At 45.5% G+C, this 20,364-nt stretch overlaps 1 protein-coding gene across 1 annotated transcript in view; it reads right to left on the reverse strand.

Annotated features, from left to right (window-relative positions):
* Positions 1 to 20,364, reverse strand: part of LOC306939852 (disco-interacting protein 2 homolog B-A) — a 109,948-nt gene that overhangs the window by 72,872 nt on the left and 16,712 nt on the right. Inside the window, exons 2-8 of the mRNA XM_079524611.1 lie at positions 18,456 to 18,552; positions 17,481 to 17,614; positions 15,724 to 15,885; positions 15,242 to 15,390; positions 14,979 to 15,072; positions 14,752 to 14,871; positions 12,627 to 12,785 (exon numbers count right to left, since the gene is read on the reverse strand). Of these exons, the coding sequence (XP_079380737.1) occupies positions 12,627 to 12,785; positions 14,752 to 14,871; positions 14,979 to 15,072; positions 15,242 to 15,390; positions 15,724 to 15,885; positions 17,481 to 17,614; positions 18,456 to 18,552 (915 nt within the window). The remainder of the gene's footprint in view (positions 1 to 12,626; positions 12,786 to 14,751; positions 14,872 to 14,978; positions 15,073 to 15,241; positions 15,391 to 15,723; positions 15,886 to 17,480; positions 17,615 to 18,455; positions 18,553 to 20,364) is intronic.

Raw genomic sequence — 20,364 nt, forward strand, 5'->3', positions numbered from 1 at the left:
CAGTGTATCAAGACTGGAAACTAAAATATTATCTTTTGCATAAGTGCACATAGTCAGACCGTACGACGTGTGGAACCGTCATAACTAATCCAACCAATGGATCCAGTGGACCTGTACACACGTCCTAGCGCTTTTTCATTGATATCAAACGAAAAAAAACAATATTCAGATTTATTTTGGGGGGGGGGGTGCCTTCTGCACCATACTCCTTGCTGTTCACGCATGCGCGCTGCCGTTCACTTCCTTGTTTTATACAAGGAAGCTCTGAGAAGGAAGTGAAGTGGTCACGTGACTGGGCTGCACCATGACACTTTCATGGACACTTTCATGGGAGCCGAGTCAAACTACCCGGAAGTTTGGCAGAATGCACTGGTGTCAATGAGAGCTCAGTGACCAGCTCATGAACACACATTATTTATGAACAATTGAGACCTTTTGTAAAGTAATCACTTCTGGAAAATAACAGAAGACATGTAACACATTATTGTCTGCTGTGTTGTTATTCGATGTGTACACTGTGTAATTTTTATAGATGGTGGTCTAAAGAGCACAAAGTACCTTTCTGAACGCATCAAGTATCACGAGACTTCCCACCGTTTCCTGTCTGGCAGCCAAATCTCGCGATACTTCGGAGCCAGAAACTATACCTGCTGCTGTTTAGATCCTCAGATAAAATGATATACTGTGCACTCTGTGCACATCGAAAAGTAAGTGATTAGAAAACAACCTGTGATATGTCTTCTGTTATTTTCCAGAAGTGATTACTTTACAAAAGGTCTCAATTGTTCATAAATAATGTTTGTTATGAGCTGGTCCAGAATAATGTTTGTTATGAGCTGGTCCAGCCGGCTCCATTCACTGCCATGTATTCATTGCACTTCCGGTGTGAGTTTGGCTCCCATGAAAGTGTCATGGCGCAGTCCAGTCACGTGACCACTTCCCTTCCTTCTCAGAGCTTCCTTGGTTTTATAGCGCTCCGAAAGAAAGGCGTGTCTCTCCTAATCTAGGGAGCTCTCTGTGGTTTTGACCAGATGGCTATACTTCGGTCTTCATTTCTGACTTAAACATGCCTCTCGTTTAAAATATTAACGCTTCTAGAGAGACTCGATCGTAATCATAGCGAGGTAAGCAAGCAACATTATGCCTCTCGGTTTTTGTACGGAACGGAAGTCCCCGGCTTTCAGCTCCTATTTTGAAAGAAATCGCGGCGCTGATTGTGTTAATGGAGGTGCTCTAATCTTGCTAAAATTTCACTAATCACTTTGCAAAATGAACAAGGCTAATCTGCCTAAGCCTGAAATGTAATTGTCCCAATAGGATAATTAGTTTTGCAGCATACAGAGCAACATAAAAACAAACAAACATAATCACAAACATATAATTAGTAGGCATAACACAGACAACGAAACAAGCTAAGAAACATTGTAACTACCATGACTAAATCAGCTAAAAGTAACTTTATCAATGATAAAGCAGAGGAAAACAAAAACAATCCTCATGAGCTCTGGAAGCTACTAAACAATCAACTAGGCTGCGGTCAGAAACTAAAAACCAGGTTTTCAAACATAAACATCAAATCGAATCACTCATCACTGACAAGCTTGATGTGGCCAACTACTTGAACATCTTCTTTACAATATGCCTATGTTTGTCTATGAACAGGTTGAAAAGTATCTTGCCACAAATAAATTAATGTACGAGTTCCAATCTGGCTTCAGAACATCCCACTCCACTGACACATGCCTTCTCTATTTGAACGACCACATCAAACATGAGGTGGATGCAAGGAAGCATACTAGGGCCTTTACTGTTCCTAATATATGTAAACGACATGACATCAGCCTGTGACTGCAACTTCATCAGAACAAACTGGTCAGGCTCCTACTTGGCCTCACCCCCCGAACCCACCTCACCCCTGCCCACTTTGACAGGCTGGAATGGCTTAGGGTCGACAACAGAGTGCAGCATCTTGCAATGGGTCTGGTCCACAAGATTCGATACACCACCAAGATACCCATGTACCTGTCTAGATACTTCCTTAAAGTCAACGAAGTCCACACCCACAACACCAGAGGGAGTGCAACGAACCATGTACAACCCAGATTCGGCACAAACAGGGACGAAATTCTTTTCGCTTCTATGCCACCAAAATGTGGAACACCCTACCAACAGTCATTAAGACATGCAAATCCCTTGACTCCTTCAAAACCGCTCTCAAAGGGCACCTATGGACAGCTGCAATTCGAAACCTGAATCCCCACCGACTGCCCATCCCTTTTTCCCCTCACTGTATGTTTCTTTTCCCTTTTTACCTCTATGACGAATTCCTGTTCTGTTCTTTGACTATATAGAAGTGTCTATTTGTACGTCTCTAAATGTTTTGATGAATTCAACAAGGTGGACCCTCTTGTAAACAAGTGTAATGCTTAATTGGGTCGTCCACTCACAGTTAACAGTCTTTGTATTGAGTTTGTGATTGAAATGTACTGTAATTCTGCAAAATGTTAATAAATATTTCAATCAATCAATCACATAGCAGCACTTCACCAATTAACACATATGTGATGTATTCCCATGCTTTTTGTTCTTGCCTATTGTAAGTCGCTCTGGATTAAGAGCGTCTGCTAAATGCCTAAATTGTAAATTGTAAATTGTAACACAGCAGAATAATCCGAACAGCAACAACAATACAATGACTATGTCATCCACCTATATAAAGCATGCGGTATAAACATGAACATCATCCTACAAGCAGGCCTACTGAGCTGCGGGGATAAATTAATGTTTGTATTGACTGAGGGGGATCGGAAGTAGGTTCCAGAGGGTAAGGATTGATCCTGATGACTTGATGAATTTACAGTATATGTAGGCTTTGTAAAAGAGTAATCAGTAACATTTAATCTTGCCCAGTTGGGCCAGTTTCCTTAGGCAGAAAAGTCGCTGTCGACCTCTCCTACAAAACATTTCAGAATTACATTCAAAAGGGACATTGTTAATAATATGATTGAACCAACGTATTTCTAGCAGACTTCATGTTCCACCTCTTGACCCTCAATGTGGGTGTTCAGAGTGGGAGGAAAATGGCATTTGAAGTCAGTGCACATCTTTTGTCTCTGATGCTTTGAGTTAAAGGAGTTTAAAATAAATAATCCACCACAGAGCCATGACATGTCATCACGGAGGAGACTGACTAGAACTCAGACAGTCATCTATATTCAGAATATAAAGTGGTGAGAGAACACGCCACCGGGGTGAACCTGCAGATGAAGAGAGCTCATAAGCAAGCTCATCTGACACACACACATTCACCCCCACCCCCTGGGTCTTGTTGGAGGGGGTTGAATGGTGATAAAGCTGATGAAAAATGTATAAACAACTTGTCATGAGTTTAATGTCCTGTACACTACACACCTATATGTAAAATGGAAACTGAAATAAATCAATTAGGTTTTTGATTTGGTTTGAAATTCCAGTTAATTTAAACTAAACTGCACGAGGAAGCTCGCTATGAAGATTGCGTCTTCTGACGTGATCACAGAAGCATTCTAATACACTCACAGGCAATCCATTGGCTGGGTCTGAGACTAAGGTGCACCTTGACCACCCCCCCAGGTAAAGGTGATAAAGGTGCCAATAAACCAATTAGTCTCCACTTCTGTGTAACTTCTCATGAAGATCACATGCATTGCTACAAAGTCTTGATTTCAGTGTGTTTGAGTTTACTAGGACAGGAGCGAATTCTGGTTCCACAAACTGCACCACTGGTGAGTTCCTGACTTTGGGGTTAAGAATTTCCTTGCACTATAAAATTCTATTGTTAATCAGACGGCCAGCAAACGGCCCTGATTAAAAATCTAGCAGCTACAGCTACACTATATTCTAGTGACAGCTAAGCTAGCTACTAGCTACAGCTACGCTGGCTACTAGTTGGACGGCCAGCACACGGCCCTGACTAGCCACAAGCCTGCTAAAGCTAAGCTAATAACAACTTAGCGTGGTTCCTGCAAAAGGACGCCCGGTGTTAGCTATTGTTAGCATCCCGCTAAGCTACCCTCCCCTCGTACTACTCCTGCTAACGGCCTGCAGAACGCCAAAGCAGTGATGTCGGGGAAGAGCAGAAACCAACGTCGCAAGGCTAACGATAAGCCCGCGGTGCTGCAGAAGCACTGTGAGACATGCTCCAACTGGATGGCCGGCGAGGACAAACACGAGGACTGTGTCCGTTGTTTGGGCCTGCAGCACGCCTTCGACGCCGTTCATAACCCGGGTGCCTGCTCCCTGTGTGACGGCGTCGACGCACGCATCATAACCCGCAGGCTAGTGCGTGCTAAGCAGTTCTTCGACGGAGCCATCCGACAACCAGAGCCGGCAGACGACCGAGAGGTGGACGACCAATTGGCGGAGGAGAGACGGGACGCATTGGACCCCGCTCGTTACTCTGAGGGTGATTATGCCGACCTACCGTCTACTTCCCGCGCGAAGCGGGCGGTTAAGAAAGCCAAACAAGCAGCTAGGAAAGTTCCGGCTGACGAGGTTACGGCTCCAGCGGCTCCCGACATCCCGCACTCCCCGCCTCGCCAACGTACGAGGCGCACAGATCGTCATTCCCCCGTCAAGCAACACGCCGGCGATGAAGAACAGTCCTCGGAGGGAGACCAGAGCCAGAGCTCCAGCGGTAGCTCCTCTTCTTCCTACTCTGAGGGCTCTTCTGAGAGTGAGTCAGAATCGGAGTCTGAGGGACGCCTCAGAGCCACTCTCATCGCAGGAATGCAGCCTGAGACGGCGGCCCGGGCTGGGACCGAGGCTCTGGCTACAACAGCTCCGGATGAAACCGAGCCACAGAGCACGGCGGCGCCCGACACGGCACCCCAGACCGATGTTCAGAACCGAGCCCCTGCTCGGCCCCGAGTCGTCCTCGAGATGGACAAGTCAGAGCTCATTGATGTCTTCAAGAGGGCTACCGAACGCAGCGGTCTAACATGGCCAGCTGAAGCTACTCCAGCGGCGGCTGCGACGGACACGGCCTGGGATGATTTCGGCAAAGATCCGGACGCTCCCCGAGCCAAACAGATCCTACCCTTGGCTAAGGGTTTCACGGGGGCGCTCTGTGAATCCTGGGAGCACCCATACACCCACTCCTTCCTACCCACACATAAGAAAGAGCTTGATTGTGTCGCCATGAAGAAAGTGGGTCTGGAATCTCTGCCCGAGATGGACAGATTCCTGGCTTCTCATCTCCTACATGTCCCCGAAGTCGCCCCGCCAAAAGAGCCAAAATTCGCTCTCACACAGGAAAACGACATGTCCACAATGGTGAAGAAGGCATACGCGACGCTTACGGGCTCCGTGAAAGCCATCAACGCCATCACACTACTCCAGGGCTCTGTCTCCCACATCTTCAAAACATCAGGGCATTGAATCTGGAGCAGCTCTACGAGCTACGGAGGCTCCATAAAGAGGCGCTCGCGCTGACAAGGTACAACACGGAGATGACGGGAAAAGCAATGGCTACTCTAGTAGTACTAGAACGGGCTAGATGGCTAAACCACTCCGAAACCAAAGAGAGAGCCTCTCTCCTGGACCAACCCATCCTGCAAGATAATCTTTTCTCTGGCACGGTGGCCGATCTCACGGCCAGGCACGAAGATAGAGAGAAAAAGAAGCAGGCGGCGCAGGCTTTCATGCCGACGGAGAAAAAGCCTCCGCCAGGTAACAAAATAAATAGATCCTCGTACGGCCGCTCTATGAACCGGAGGGACAACGAGAGGGAGCGCGGCTCCAGGCCTCCTTTCAAGGCTCCAGCGGCTGCCAGAGCCCCCTCTGCTTCGGGAGGCCAGTACCAACACCGACAGCAGTCACAGCAGGATCGCAAGAAGGACACCGGGCCTCACGGTCAGCCTCCTTCCGCGGCGGCGGGACGGAAGCGTCAACGCCACACGCACAACAACAACAAGCAGCAGCGTAAGTGACATTGCGCCGAGCCTCGGGGAGACGTTGATGGAATCCGTCTCCCTCCGCCCCCACGTTCTGGGAAGAGCTTACGCTGGCGGCGTAGTAGCCTCGGGCTTTACGCCACTAGCGCAGAGAGCACCGGACAGAATGAGCGTTGTTGCACCGATTTTTGCGAAAAAGATGTCGTTGCATACTGTACCTCCCCTGTCCCCCTCCCTGATTCAAATAAAAATGTTGTGTGGAACAAAATGTTTGAATCCTTGCCAGAACACACGGGGTATGAGCCCACTGCCACGCAGGTCAATGAAACGATCCGCGGCAGTCGGACGAAACGCAGATATTTTGACAGCCCATCAGAGCGCTGCAAAAAGGCACAAGCACCATGCCAGTTTGATGGCCCCGTCGCTAGGGGGCGCCATTTTACCACGGCAGAACATGGTGCCAGTGTTAACCAAGGTAACACAATGCCTGCTGCGGGAGGCACCCACTCTAACTCAAAAAAGATTAGGGCTGGCAATAAATCCTCTGACGCGGTGCGTTTCAAAATGGATAGAGTGCGGCGCACACACCTGGGTGGTGGACACCGTGAGAAAAGGCTACAAGCTGCAATTCTCCGCAGAACCACCCACATTCGAGAAGATAATATTCTCTCAGGCAAGCGGACAGGCAGCCGTCATTTTGCGAGACGAAATAATTTCCCTGCTGGCCAAGAATGCCATTCAGGAAGTACCTCCAGATCAGAGCCTAAACGGTTTCTACAGTCGGTATTTTCTGGTAAAGAAAAAAGGGGGGGAATGCGTCCTATTCTGGACCTCCGAGCCCTCAACCGATATCTGAAGGATTTTCGTTTCAAGATGCTGACAAATGCGGCACTGTTACGCATGATACGCAAAGGGGATTGGTTCACGTCAGTGGACCTCAAGGACGCCTACTTTCATGTCCCGATTTACCCGCCGCACAGGAAGTTCCTGCGGTTCGGTTTCGGAGGACGGGTTTACGAATACCTAGTTCTCCCTTTCGGGATGTCCTTGAGCCCCCGAGTGTTTGTAAAGTGTACTCAAGCGGCCATAGCCCCTTTGAGACAACGGGGAGTTCGCATAGCGAGCTATATCGACGACTGGCTCCTGCTTGCGCAGTCGGAAAGCGAGGCACGACTCCACACCAGCTGGGTAGTGAGTCACCTGCAGTCTCTGGGTTTCAGTCTGAACTACGAAAAGAGCGTGCTCATACCAGCGAGGTCAACAGACTTCATAGGTTTGACACTGAACTCTGTCACCCTCACGGCTCGGCTGTCACAGGACAGAATGACTTCCGTTCTGAAGTGCGCGAGCTCGTTCCAGGTGGGACGCAGGGTCCCTTTTCGTACGTGCCAAAAAATGGCGGGACTCATGGCTTCTGCTATAACCGTGTTACGGTTAGGCAGACTGTACATGAGACCTTTTCAGAGGTGGATGCTCTCACTCAGGGTGCCCAACGATCGTCGTCATCGCCTGGTTACAGTCCAAACGGAGTGTATATCGGCGCTACATCCATGGAGAGACAGGTCATTTCTTTCCGAAGGAGTGTCCATGGGTCTGGTCGTGTCGAGGAAGATCATCACTACGGATGCCAGTATGACTGGGTGGGGCGCCACCCACGAGGGCAGAACCGCCAGAGGAGTGTGGGGCGACGAACTGAGGACCGCCCACATCAACTACTTAGAGCTGATGGCAGTATGGTTAGCCGTACGACACTTCGAACCCCTCATCAAGGATTGTCACGTCCTGGTCAGGACGGACAATACGACGACCATGTGCTACGTCAACAAGCAAGGGGGTCTACGATCCCGTCTGCTGCATGCGCTAGCACAAGACCTGACTCTGTGGTGCGACACACATTTGAGGTCAATCAGAGCCTCCCACGTCCCGGGGATACTGAACAGGGGAGCGGATCTTCTGTCCAGAGGGAGGTGCCACTATGCGGACTGGTCCTTACACGACGCGGTGGCAGCTCAGCTCTGGGACAGGTTCGGCCGACCACAAGTGGACCTGTTCGCCTCGGGGGAGAACGCGAAATGCCCGGAGTTCTTCTCCATAGCGGGACAGGAGTCTCTGGGCCTAGACGCGCTAGCGCACGTCTGGCCCAGAAGTCTGCTGTACGCGTTCCCTCCCATTTCCCTGATATCTCCAGTCCTGGAGAGAGTGAGAACCCAGGGCCTGGCGGTAATACTGATAGCTCCAGGGTGGGGCTCTTGGAGGTCGGAGATATCACCTCTCCTCTACGACCATCCGTGGCAAATCCCGCTGCGCAGGGATCTGCTGACGCAAGCGAAAGGGGAAATCTTCCATCCACGGCCGGAAGACCTGGATCTATGGGCTTGGCCCGTGAGAGGATGAACCTGGACGCGGAGGGCCTGCCGCAGGGTGTCATCGACACTATACAGAGTGCGAGGGCTCGGTCGACCAGGGAGGCCTACGACGGGAGGTGGCGTGCGTTTGAGAAATGGTGTCTACAGACGCAGGCGGTGCCTTTTCAGGCTTCTGTGAAAGTGATTTTGTCTTTCCTTCAGAGTCTGATGGACAAGGGCCTGTCTTACAACTCCCTGAAGGTCTACCTGGCGGCTATTTCAGCCTGCCATGTTGGATTTGGGAATGGCACTGTCTGGGTGCACCCTCTAGTGCGTCGGTATATGGCCGGTGCCATGCGCCTTCTCCAGGTACCGAAGTCTATGGTTCCTTCGTGGGACCTCGCACTGGTTTTGGACTCCTTGTCTCGGCCGCCATTCGAGCCGTTGGAGTCAGTGGAGCTGCAGTTTTTGTCATTGAAAACGGCGCTGCTGCTGGCGTTGGTAACTGCTAAGCGGGTCGGTGACATTCACGCTTTTTCAGTGAGCGAGGAGTGCACACGTTTTTCCGTGGACAGGACGAGGGTGGTCATTACGACCAACCCGGCTTTTGTGCCTAAGAACCAGTTGACCACCTGTATACCGGTGGACCTGGTGGAATTCTGTCCTCCTCCCTTTTCCTCGGCAGAGGATGAGAGGAGGCATACTCTGTGCCCTGTACGGGTTTTACGGACTTACATGGACAGGACGGCGGCACACAGGAAGACAACTCAGTTGTTTGTGTCCTGGGGCCCCAAGACCTTGGGCAAGGCAGTATCCAAGGTGAGGATCTCACAATGGATAGTGGAAGCCATAGAACGATCTTACTCGGCCAGGGGTTTGCAGCCTCCCATAAGGGTGAAGGCGCACTCCACGAGGGGTATGGCGACGTCCTGGGCTCTCTCCAGGGGAGTGTCTATCCAGGAGGTGTGTACGGCTGCAAGCTGGGCATCCTCCTCGACGTTTGCCAATTTTTACAGATTGGATGTGACGGCTGCGCCAGTGGCGCATGCTGTCCTCAGCGTGGCTTCAAAGTAAGGTTTGGATCTGTCGGGCCTCTGATTGGAGTGGACCTGGGTCCGAGGTTCCTTCCTTTTTTCCGCCGGCCCCTTGAGCCGGGTGGTTTTTCGCTCCCGTCACCCTACAGGCAGAGGTCGGGACCCGTGAGTCTAGACTTTGTGGTGGCAAGAAGGGAGTGTATCGGGTCTTCATAGCGAGCTTCCTCGTGCAGTTTAGTTTAAATTAACTATAGGTTACGAAGGTAACCCTGGTTAATTAAATAAACAAGCGAGGAAGCTCGCCAAAACGCCCTTCTTGTAGGCAATGCCTCATGAGAAGGTTCCACATGTTTGAAGTGGAGACTAATTGGTTTATTGGCACCTTTATCACCTTTACCTGGGGGGGTGGTCAAGGTGCACCTTAGTCTCAGACCCAGCCAATGGATTGCCTGTGAGTGTATTAGAATGCTTCTGTGATCACGTCAGAAGACGCAATCTTCATAGCGAGCTTCCTCGCTTGTTTATTTAATTAACCAGGGTTACCTTCGTAACCTATAGTTGTATCAGGTTCTCAGAGGACTTCTCAGAGAATTCAGGGCAACTGATCTGTAGTCATTCAAGTGCTATGGGTTGTTGTTCTTAGCTAAAGGAGTCAGATTGTTTTTCTATAAATTTGGAGTGACAAAGCTCAAATGAAACTGGGACCTAGCAGCTCCCAATGTTGTTGCAATGGCTTGCGATTGCAGCACTTGAAAAGTGAGAAATGAATTGATCATTTATTTAATGAACATTATTTAAGTAAATGTTTCCCTGTTACATAGTGTATAACTGGAACACAAAGACAAGTGAACAAGTGGAGAAAATATTGCTTATTTCTTCTGTGACGTAGGACGATGTTGCATCAGTGTTATTTTCGTCGACTAATACTATGACGAAAAATGTTCGTCGACTACCTTTTCTCACCGACGAAAACTAAATAGAAACTAAATGAAAACTAAGCTACGATGACTAAAAGTAAGACTAAATATATTGACAATAATGTCAACAAATAAAAACTAGACTAAAATGTTAGGAAGGGACTAATGGACAAAAGATCCAGGTAAGTAAGTAAGACACTAGTCATTTTACACTTGCTTGCATGCATTGCAAGTGTAAAATCAGCCTTCACGATGGCATCAAGGTCCGCCAAGATACACTAAATTGACTAAAACATTCCAGGTGAGTAAAATGTGACTGAAGCTAAATGAAATCTATTCCATAATGCAATAGCTGATCTACAAGCCAACGTGTTGCACTGCATTGCGTTGTGAGCTTGTAGATCAGCTATTTTGACATCTAACGCCGTTTCACAACAAGATATAATCAGGCTTATGGACCACTACCAGGCAGGGGGAGGAAGCTCATCAGGGAAGTTACCAGGAGGCCAACAGCATCCTAAAAATAACTGCAGATCTGTATGGTTGTAGCATCTGGCCAGTATAACCAACTAGTGTGGCCTGTGAGAACTGCTGCAATACGGAAGCCACTTCTCACTAAAAAGAGAAGTGACTTATGCAACAAGACAGTCAGTCAGTCTCCTAAAGCCATGTGCGAAAATGTCACGGTCTGATGAGACTAACGTTTTCATTTCGGTTGCAAAAGATATGTTTGGCACAGAGCCATCACAGTCCATCACCCGAAGAACACAGGAGCAATTGTTAGGTGTAGTGAGGGCAACATTATGCTACAGTATGGGACTGTTTCCTTTCACTGGGGACAGGGGCTCTGCTCAGGACAGAGGTGGGAAAATATGTGAATGTTTGACAAATCGGCAGCCCTCTGCAATAAGGCCAAAGTGTATGAATTTCATGTTGCAAAAACAACGATCCAAACAAAGTACACAGCCCAATCAACCAAAAGATATTAGTATGCAGAGAGGGCCCAGGATATTAGTATGCTGAGAGGGCCCAGCCAATGAGCCTAATTATATTCGACTGACTGTGTGCGTGTGCGTGTGTGTGTGTGTGTGTATGGGTAGTTGGGTACGTGTACGATCTGCAGACGTGTGCAGGCCCAAATATGGACACTGAATCCACAGGAAAGGGAAGTCTGGAGCTCTCTCGTGGAGACCCGACTACGGATAAGCGGTTGAAGATGGATGGATGGATGAATCCACAGGCCTAAATGCATTAGTTAGACCTTTACATATATGTGCCGTTTGAGAATTTCACATGTCATGCCATTGGCAATACAGTAGATTGTCAGTGCATTGTCAGAAACAGAACATCATCAGAGAGAAAGGGGTGCATTTTACAAGGTGTTATATGTTAATTCTATTCAGATTCCCTGAATACATACGAGTTCCTCTCGTATGTATGCAAAGAAGAGGTTACATATTTAGGCTGTAGTAAATCAAAAGGACAAGATTCTTGGGCAGAATTTCCTCTTTTGTTAACAAAAGGGCTCTCAGAACTGCTGGAGCCCTCATACTGTCCATTTTTGACTATGCTTGTACATCCTGGTTCTCGAACATCTCAATGGCACAGAAAAATAAGCTCCAAACCTCCCAAAACAAACTAATTTGACTTCTTCTAGGCCTGGGACCAATTACCTATATGCAGAGCATCTGGATAGAATTGGCTGGCTCTGGGTAGAAGACGGAGTCAAACTATTGAAAATGGGTCTGACATTCAAAATTGTACGTGCAGCTCTGCCCTCCATGCCCTCAGTGCCCCTTACTTGAGTAATTACTTTTAAAAAGTAAGCGACACCCACAGCCACAATACTAGAGGGAGCGTAAACAATGATCTGGTGCCACCCACTTATAAAACAAATATGGGTAAATTCACCTTGCGCAGCACTGCTATTCAGGTGTGGAATTCCCTGCACCTTCCCTTAAAAACAAGCAAATCACTGGTCTCCTTTAAAACAGGCCCAACGTTTCACCTTTCAGCAGGTCAGAGGGAGAGGACAAGGAGGTGACCAATTGCTGTTTTACATTATTGTTCATGACTGTATGTGTGAGTGCATGGGACCCGAATGGAAACAAGACCGCAAGGTCTTTCTTCGGAAATCCTTTTGGACCAAAATGCATGACTGTACCTTGTGCCGTTTGCATTTTTTTCATATTGTCTAATAAAAATATTCAACCAATCAAACTCTGCTGGACACTTTTCAGTAGCAAAGCAGTAGAATTAGCAAGGCTAATCAGTGAATAAATCCTGCAGGGAAAACATGCATTTTCAGAAAAGCTTCAAGAAAAGATCAGGAAAGCGAGTTGGAATGGCACATCTGTACATGGTTACTTTTCACATACAATAAAGCATGTAGTGTACCTGAGGCTGTGCAGGGGAAGGTGCATCTGGATGCTGGACCAGCAGCTGGCTCTGCTCTGCCCTCTGTGGCACCATGGGGCTGTGGTGTCCCATGGACATCATGTGACCTAGACTCTGTCCTGATGGGCTCATGGGATGGGACAGCGCTGCTTTCAAACGCTGCAGGAGGACAGCATCAAACAACATCAATTACAAACACTGACCAAACCAACCAAACTACTGTTACTGTGCTTCAGTAAACATACCCTAGTTACTGTGTTTCAGTAAACATACCTAGTTACTGTGCTTCAGTTAACATACCTAGTTACTGTGCTTCAGTTAACATACCTAGTTACTGTGCTTCAGTAAACATCCCTAGTTACTGTGCTTCAGTTAACATCCCTAGTTACTGTGCTTCAGTTAACATACCTAGTTACTGTGCTTCAGTTAACATACCTAGTTACTGTGCTTCAGTTAACATACCTAGTTAATGTGCTTCAGTTAACATACATACCTAGTTACTGTGCTTCAGTTAACATACATACCTAGTTACTGTGCTTCAGTTAACATACATACCTAGTTACTGTGCTTCAGTTAACATACATACCTAGTTACTGTGCTTCAGTCAACATACCTAGTTACTGTGCTTCAGTTAACATACCTAGTTACTGTGCTTCAGTAAACATACCTAGTTACTGTGCTTCAGTAAACATACCTAGTTACTGTGCTTCAGTAAACATACCTAGTTACTGTGCTTCAGTTAACATACATACCTAGTTACTGTGCTTCAGTCAACATACCTAGTTACTGTGCTTCAGTTAACATACCTAGTTACTGTGCTTCAGTTAACATACCTAGTTACTGTGCTTCAGTTAACATACCTAGTTACAGTGCTTCAGTTAACATACCTAGTTACTGTGCTTCAGTTAACATACATACCTAGTTACTGTGCTTCAGTCAACATACCTAGTTACTGTGCTTCAGTAAACATACCTAGTTACTGTGCTTCAGTCAACATACCTAGTTACTGTGCTTCAGTAAACATACCTAGTTACTGTGCTTCAGTAAACATACCTAGTTACTGTGCTTCAGTTAACATACCTAGTTAATGTGCTTCAGTTAACATACCTAGTTACTGTGCTTCAGTTAACATACCTAGTTACTGTGCTTCAGTTAACATACCTAGTTACTGTGCTTCAGTAAACATACCTAGTTACTGTGCTTCAGTTAACATACCTAGTTACTGTGCTTCAGTTAACATACCTAGTTACTGTGCTTCAGTTAACATACCTAGTTACTGTGCTTCAGTTAACATACCTAGTTACTGTGCTTCAGTTAACATACATACATAGTTACTGTGCTTCAGTCAACATACCTAGTTACTGTGCTTCAGTAAACATACCTAGTTACTGTGATTCAGTCAACATACCTAGTTACTGTGCTTCAGTAAACATACCTAGTTACTGTGCTTCAGTAAACATACCTAGTTACTGTGCTTCAGTTAACATACCTAGTTAATGTGCTTCAGTTAACATACCTAGTTACTGTGCTTCAGTTAACATACCTAGTTACTGTGCTTCAGTTAACATACCTAGTTACTGTGCTTCAGTAAACATACCTAGTTACTGTGCTTCAGTAAACATACCTAGTTACTGTGCTTCAGTTAACATACCTAGTTACTGTGCTTCAGTAAACATACCTAGTTACTGTGCTTCAGTAAACATACCTAAGTTACTGTGCTTCAGTAAACAAATTTAAAAATGAATCCCTGCCTGGGTCACAAGTTCAGCACAGACTACTGCAAGTGTTTTAGTTCTACATCAGTTACTGCATACACAACAGTATGTTGTTAGAAACTACAGGCTCAGCATTGTGAGTACTTCTTTTTCTGAAATCAAACGGTAAAGTAAGCAAGTTGAAAAGCGATCTGATTAATATTGGATCTCCAAAACACAAGCTTGGACTAAACCATGTAGCTATCTTCCATGACAAAACTAGGGGTCCGTTGAATACAATTTGTAGTACGATTCAAAATCAGTCATATGATGAGCAAAGTGTGCCTGGAGGGTGAACGGGGAGACAAAAAGAACAGAGATACAGATAGACAAATATAGAGCCAGAAGAAAGATAATTATGTGGTGCTGACCATCTTGGCCTCAGAGTGGATGTAGTAGCCAGAGGGCGAGTTGGAGCCACTGCTACTGCCCCCCAGTGGAGGGCCGGGGATCCCAGGAATGTTGGGCACCATGCACATGGGACGGACCAGCTGCAGAACACACGCACACACACAGACACACACACACACACATTAAACCCGCAGACCATGCAAGCCAGTACATTTAAATAGGTTTTTGAAATGTCAGTGTGCCTTACATTTATGACAGAAGGCACCTGTCCTGGCCCGGGGAGTATAGGCAGTGTCTGGCCATTTGGAAGCACCATCATGGGGTAGTGGCTGGTTGGCGAGCTACACAGAAGTAAAACAGGAGACTAGAGGTTCAGTATTCAGTAGTTCAGCACATTTTAAAAACAGTGAGGTGAGATGTAATTTCTCTCTCTCTTTTTTATCATTTGGTTTCCATTTCCTCGTTGCTCACCATTACTTTAAAAGAAAGGCTTGAGAGCAGTGTACTCACCCCAGCGTACGATTTGAGGGTGGTGTCTGTGTGATAACTGAGGTGGGTGAAGGCATGGTAGGGTGAAGAGCGTCGAAGCCTAGATGGAGCTGCAGGGAATGGGGTCGCACAATGGTTGGGGTGGGGGCTGAACTCCTAGGTGGTGTGTCCTGGGGAATAAAGGGATGGCTTCACAATAAGGCAGAACATCGAGAGTAGAAGATAAGCAATAGGCAAGACCTTCCCATCCAACACATTTGTCTCAGACAAAATGATGGTGAAAGTTAGTTTTCTCAACAGGCATACTGTAGCTCAAAAATACATTTAATGTCACTTGAGGAGTTTGGCTTTGTTATGCAAGTTATTATCTACTTACAACCAATTGTGCTACCTGTTAATGATTCAAATAAATGTATAAATAAATATTAATTCATTGAAATGTATTCTCTCCTTTTAAAGAAAAGGTCAAATTATGTTGGCTATCATCAGTTTTTAAACGCTACCCTTGCTTCCACATAGTTGCTTCCGTCTGAACTGCAGCTTGACATGGAGTCAGGGCTGCATGGCGGAGACGAGTCCACCTCTACAGGCGCCTCCTTCTTCACCGTCGCATCTGATGGTGTCTGCAGCCTCATGTCCAGAGCTACTGAGTTTGGAGCTGGGAGCTGGATGGGAAAGAGAGGTGGGGTGGAGGGAAAGCAAGGGCATATTACATTGGCAGAGGAGAAGAACAAACAAAAGAACACTTCTAAAATAAAAGATAAGACTATTAAATAGCCCATGATAAAAAGGAAATGGGGAGTTTGGGGTGAGAGTTATAATGAAGTCTGAAAAGTGTGGGGAAATCACACTGATGTGCCCAACAGCATCAACTGATCAAGCACACTTTTTAGAATGTGGCAACAAACAAAAAAGTACAGATGAAACGGGGGTGCAGAAAAAATGGCTTAATACATATTAATTTCTGCAGCTGGGTACCTGCAGTTTTACTGGGATGCTTTATCATTATTCATACAGCCCAGCCCTAAAGCATGGTTCAGTTTGGGCAAAACTAGGCCTGTCACAATTACATAATCACAATTACTTGAGATAATCACACTCACAATCCATACATTTTGAAACCTTTTCAAAAATATTGGAAATAGCAGATGTACATGCTCAATGCAATGTGACACATGTTTTGAGCTTGTAATGTCTTTGTATATTTACGTCATCATGCCATATGTGCTCTGTGCAATGTTTCTTATGAAGCCTAAAAGCCAAACAGAAATGTAATTAAAAAGCCCAATAACCTCCCAATGTCAAAAACACAATTAAATAATTAATTGCAATTTGTAGTATGTATCAAGTAAAATTTTATGATCATGATAATCCTAGTCAAAAGTAGTTTGGTTAAGATTAGTAAGTAAGTATAATGTCATAACACTTCAAAGCTGAGTCGACATGGCCTGGATGGTATCCATTTGATTTGTACAAAAACATACACATCACTTGGATTAACTGCTGTATATATATTATGTACAAAATACATGTATTGTGAGATCAGGTTGAACATCCAAAATTAAACCAATATGACACTGGTAACAATGGTGAAATGCTCGACTATTCTTCAACATTGACACCAAAATGCTTTACCAATGTTGTTGGCCAATCAAATCGCAGAGCAAAACTGGGTGATGAAAAATGGATGCAACCGTGAACCAAGAGAAATTGCATTGGAAACGAGCTTCAATGAACCAAGAATCAAATTTAAAAAAAACATCTTTGGCTTGACTGTTAGGTTACGGTTTGTAAGCCTAACAAAATAATGATATGCTTCTGTACTCGTACACAAGATGTAACATACACATTTACGGGAACATTTTATGGCAATTGGGCTATAATATTTGTACCATCTCCAAGGGAACATATTTGGTACATCACTTACAGGAACTGCACTCGAGTACACAAAGTCAATTGCTGTCGTTTCCAACTGACATTATGCAGGTAGAGATTTCCATAGGATGGGGGCCTGGCTGTGTTACAGCTTGGTGATAAATGGTCTTGTATGTTAAGGAGGATGATCTGATGATTCTGAATGGGATGAACAACCAGTGGAACTGGTGCAGTATGAGTAATATGGTCCCTGGTGAGAATGCGAGCAGCTCAATTTTGTACAAGTTGCAAAGGAAAAAGTTTCAATTGAACCCCCCCCACCCCCCCACACACACACACACACACACACACACACACGTCCCAAAAGCAACCCTTATGTTCTCACTGGGTTTTTTGTCCTCTTGTCATCGTCCTCCTGCGCGGCCCTGCGGAATTCCTGTTCCAAAGAGCTTGCCAGCTCAGTGAACAAACCAACGTCCTCACAGTTCTTTAGGAAGCGGGTGGGAGTAGGTGTCTGGTCTATCAAGACAGCACAAAGAAAAACAAAAAAACAAAGCGATATTCAGATAAACTTTTACACTTGAATACCTTTGCATGGTCAATAAAAAAAATTTAATCAACTTGTCAACCCCTTCTTGTTGGTCTTGGTCTGGTTGTAGACTGTAGACAACCACATCTCCTCTGATACGCATGCCAGCGGCTTCTTTTCACCTGGCAGTTAGGACTTTCACCGGGAGAGCATAGCGCAGCGCATGCATAGGACATGTTATCCCTCTCAGTTAAGCTCCCTGCTGAACAGGAGCCCGAACTGTAGGAGTTACTAGTGCAGCAACAGAGGAAACCCTCCTCTTCTGGCTTCCCACCTGCGGCTCGAACACAGCTAATTCGGTATGTTGGCGTGCCGGCCAAGTCAGAGGCACTGCAGAGGAATTGAACCCTAATCTCCACAGTGGTGTGCAGGAACTTTACCGTGTCAGTTTATAAGGGTTTTATACAATAGCACCTGTGATTCACATAGTTGATTGTATATGATTTACGATATTAAAGTAATTCAGTTTATCAACATGCTCACCTCTGTTACATTGTTCAGTTGTTACATTGTTCATGCATTCAGTGAAAGGTTACATTGTTATCATTGTTTTTGGCTTAAAAGCAAATCGAAGTACCTGCAATCAGGGGTGCTAATTTTAAATTGTGTTTACATGACTGATAACCTACCCTCGGTAACTGTTTTAAAGTACATTCACACCCCCAAAAAATAAAAATAAAAATAACAAATATTGAAATGAACTGTTTCACTGATATTAATTCATCAAGATTTGTATTGTTGGTAACGGTTAATAATTACCGACATCCCCACCTGCAATGATGACAGAGTCGGTCCTGGGAGGTCCGAATTTCAACGTCATCTCATGCTTGTGTTTGTGTACAGCCAAATGATCCTCATTGGTAAACCTCTAGAGTGAGTTAAAAGGAGAGAAAAGGGACGAGTGAAAGAAGAGTACAGTACAGCATTTGAATGAGCCCACAGGTGGGTATCTACTTGTCTATCTACTGGTGAACTGAAGGCAAATCGCACCTTAACCCAGATATCACATTGCACATAATCAGAGACAGTCGATCTCTCAGAGATGTAGCCTAACACATGTATACAGTATCATTAGGCAATATACAACAAAGAACACTGTATCTGTGGCGTACAATACCCTGTGTCTTAGACACCCGGTGCGGGTCCATTATACCCCTAGGACATGTCCTCAAATATCTAAGCAAATGCTCAATTCAACTGGAACAGGGGCACGCACAGTTGAGAACTGATTCTCATTATATAAAATTTAAAAGACACGCACCACAAGGGGAACGGTTGAAATTGCAGACTGATCAATGGATGAAAGCATGACAAATTTTGCTAAACTCCCCAAGGCAAAGATGAAGTGACTCATCAACATCAAACCAGTCACTGATATGCAAGCTGTTCTTTTCTGGAACAGGCCACATTTTGGCAAACATCCACAAGTATATACTACTATCTATATATAAAATAAACCCAATTGAGGACACCATTGAAAGTAAAAGGGTGACAGAAAAGAAAAAGGTGCCAGCGTCCATTGAGTTCAATGGAGAAGTGCCATGTTTATTCGGTTTCTCAAGCTATATACATTTGAGTATTGTTTATGCTTGAAACGGAACCCATTCAGGACACACTTGTTGACACTTGTTTTGAATAAATATTAGAAGTTTTTCAGAAAACTTCAGAGATCAATATTTAGAAGGCTTTTTTTTAGAATCGGCCTCAGTCCCATTACGGCAAGCTACAAATATTCACAGCACTTTATTTTCATTGTAATTTACATGTAACTTATTGTAATTTTTATGTAACGCAACATACGTTTGTAAATTTATAACAAAATGCATATAGACTGAAAAGGGGGAGACTATATTGATGAACAATATACGTAAATAAATATGAATCATCTCCCTTTTTTTATATGGCAATGAGAATGTATTAGCTTTTCTTAAGGCACAAAATGTTTAGTAGGTCCTGAGCCAAAAGTACCTCCACAGGTGGGTCACAACAGGAACATGTTTGGGATCACCTGCTTTAGGCTATGTCTCAGTATGTGTCATGCATTCCTATCAGTTGTTTTGACAAGGATTATCAGACTTATTGATGATGCACTCCAACTCTCACACTCCGGCTTCTGTTCTTATTTGGATAAATAGTGAAGGCAAATCAGTCAAGAGGCGTAGGAGGAAGAATAATCACAGCAGCCGCACCGGGCTATCCGCCGTCTCCAACAACCTATTTCGGGCGCCGCGATGTAGTTACTAGTTCAGCCGTGAGAGAGTGAAGTGGAAACACAGTAAAGTGTCTGGGGGGGGGGGGGGGGGGGTATTTTTAGTCACTGCCAGGCAGCATCACCAATACAACTATATCAACACTTGTCTCTTTCCCTCAGAACTAGGCAGCTTGGACAGGGCAGGAAACTATCTCACAACTAATCTCCCTGTATGAGATACTGGAAGCTACGATTACCCCTCTCCATACAGAACATAGCAGGCAGCTAGGAACGCTGGTGGCTGTTGCTGTTGTTCATTTGGCTTTAAAAAAATACCCCTCGGACAGAGCCAGGAATCAGTCCTCCTCATTCTATATACCACACATGACTCAAAAATTCCTGGAAGGCCACTGTGGCAAAGGCAGCAGTAAAAAGAAAACATTCGGACACAGACTGAGACACCGATGGTGTAAAGGATATTGTGTATCT

Source organism: Electrona antarctica, assembly GCF_951216825.1.
Source record: "Electrona antarctica genome assembly, chromosome: 2".
NCBI lineage: Eukaryota > Metazoa > Chordata > Actinopteri > Myctophiformes > Myctophidae > Electrona > Electrona antarctica.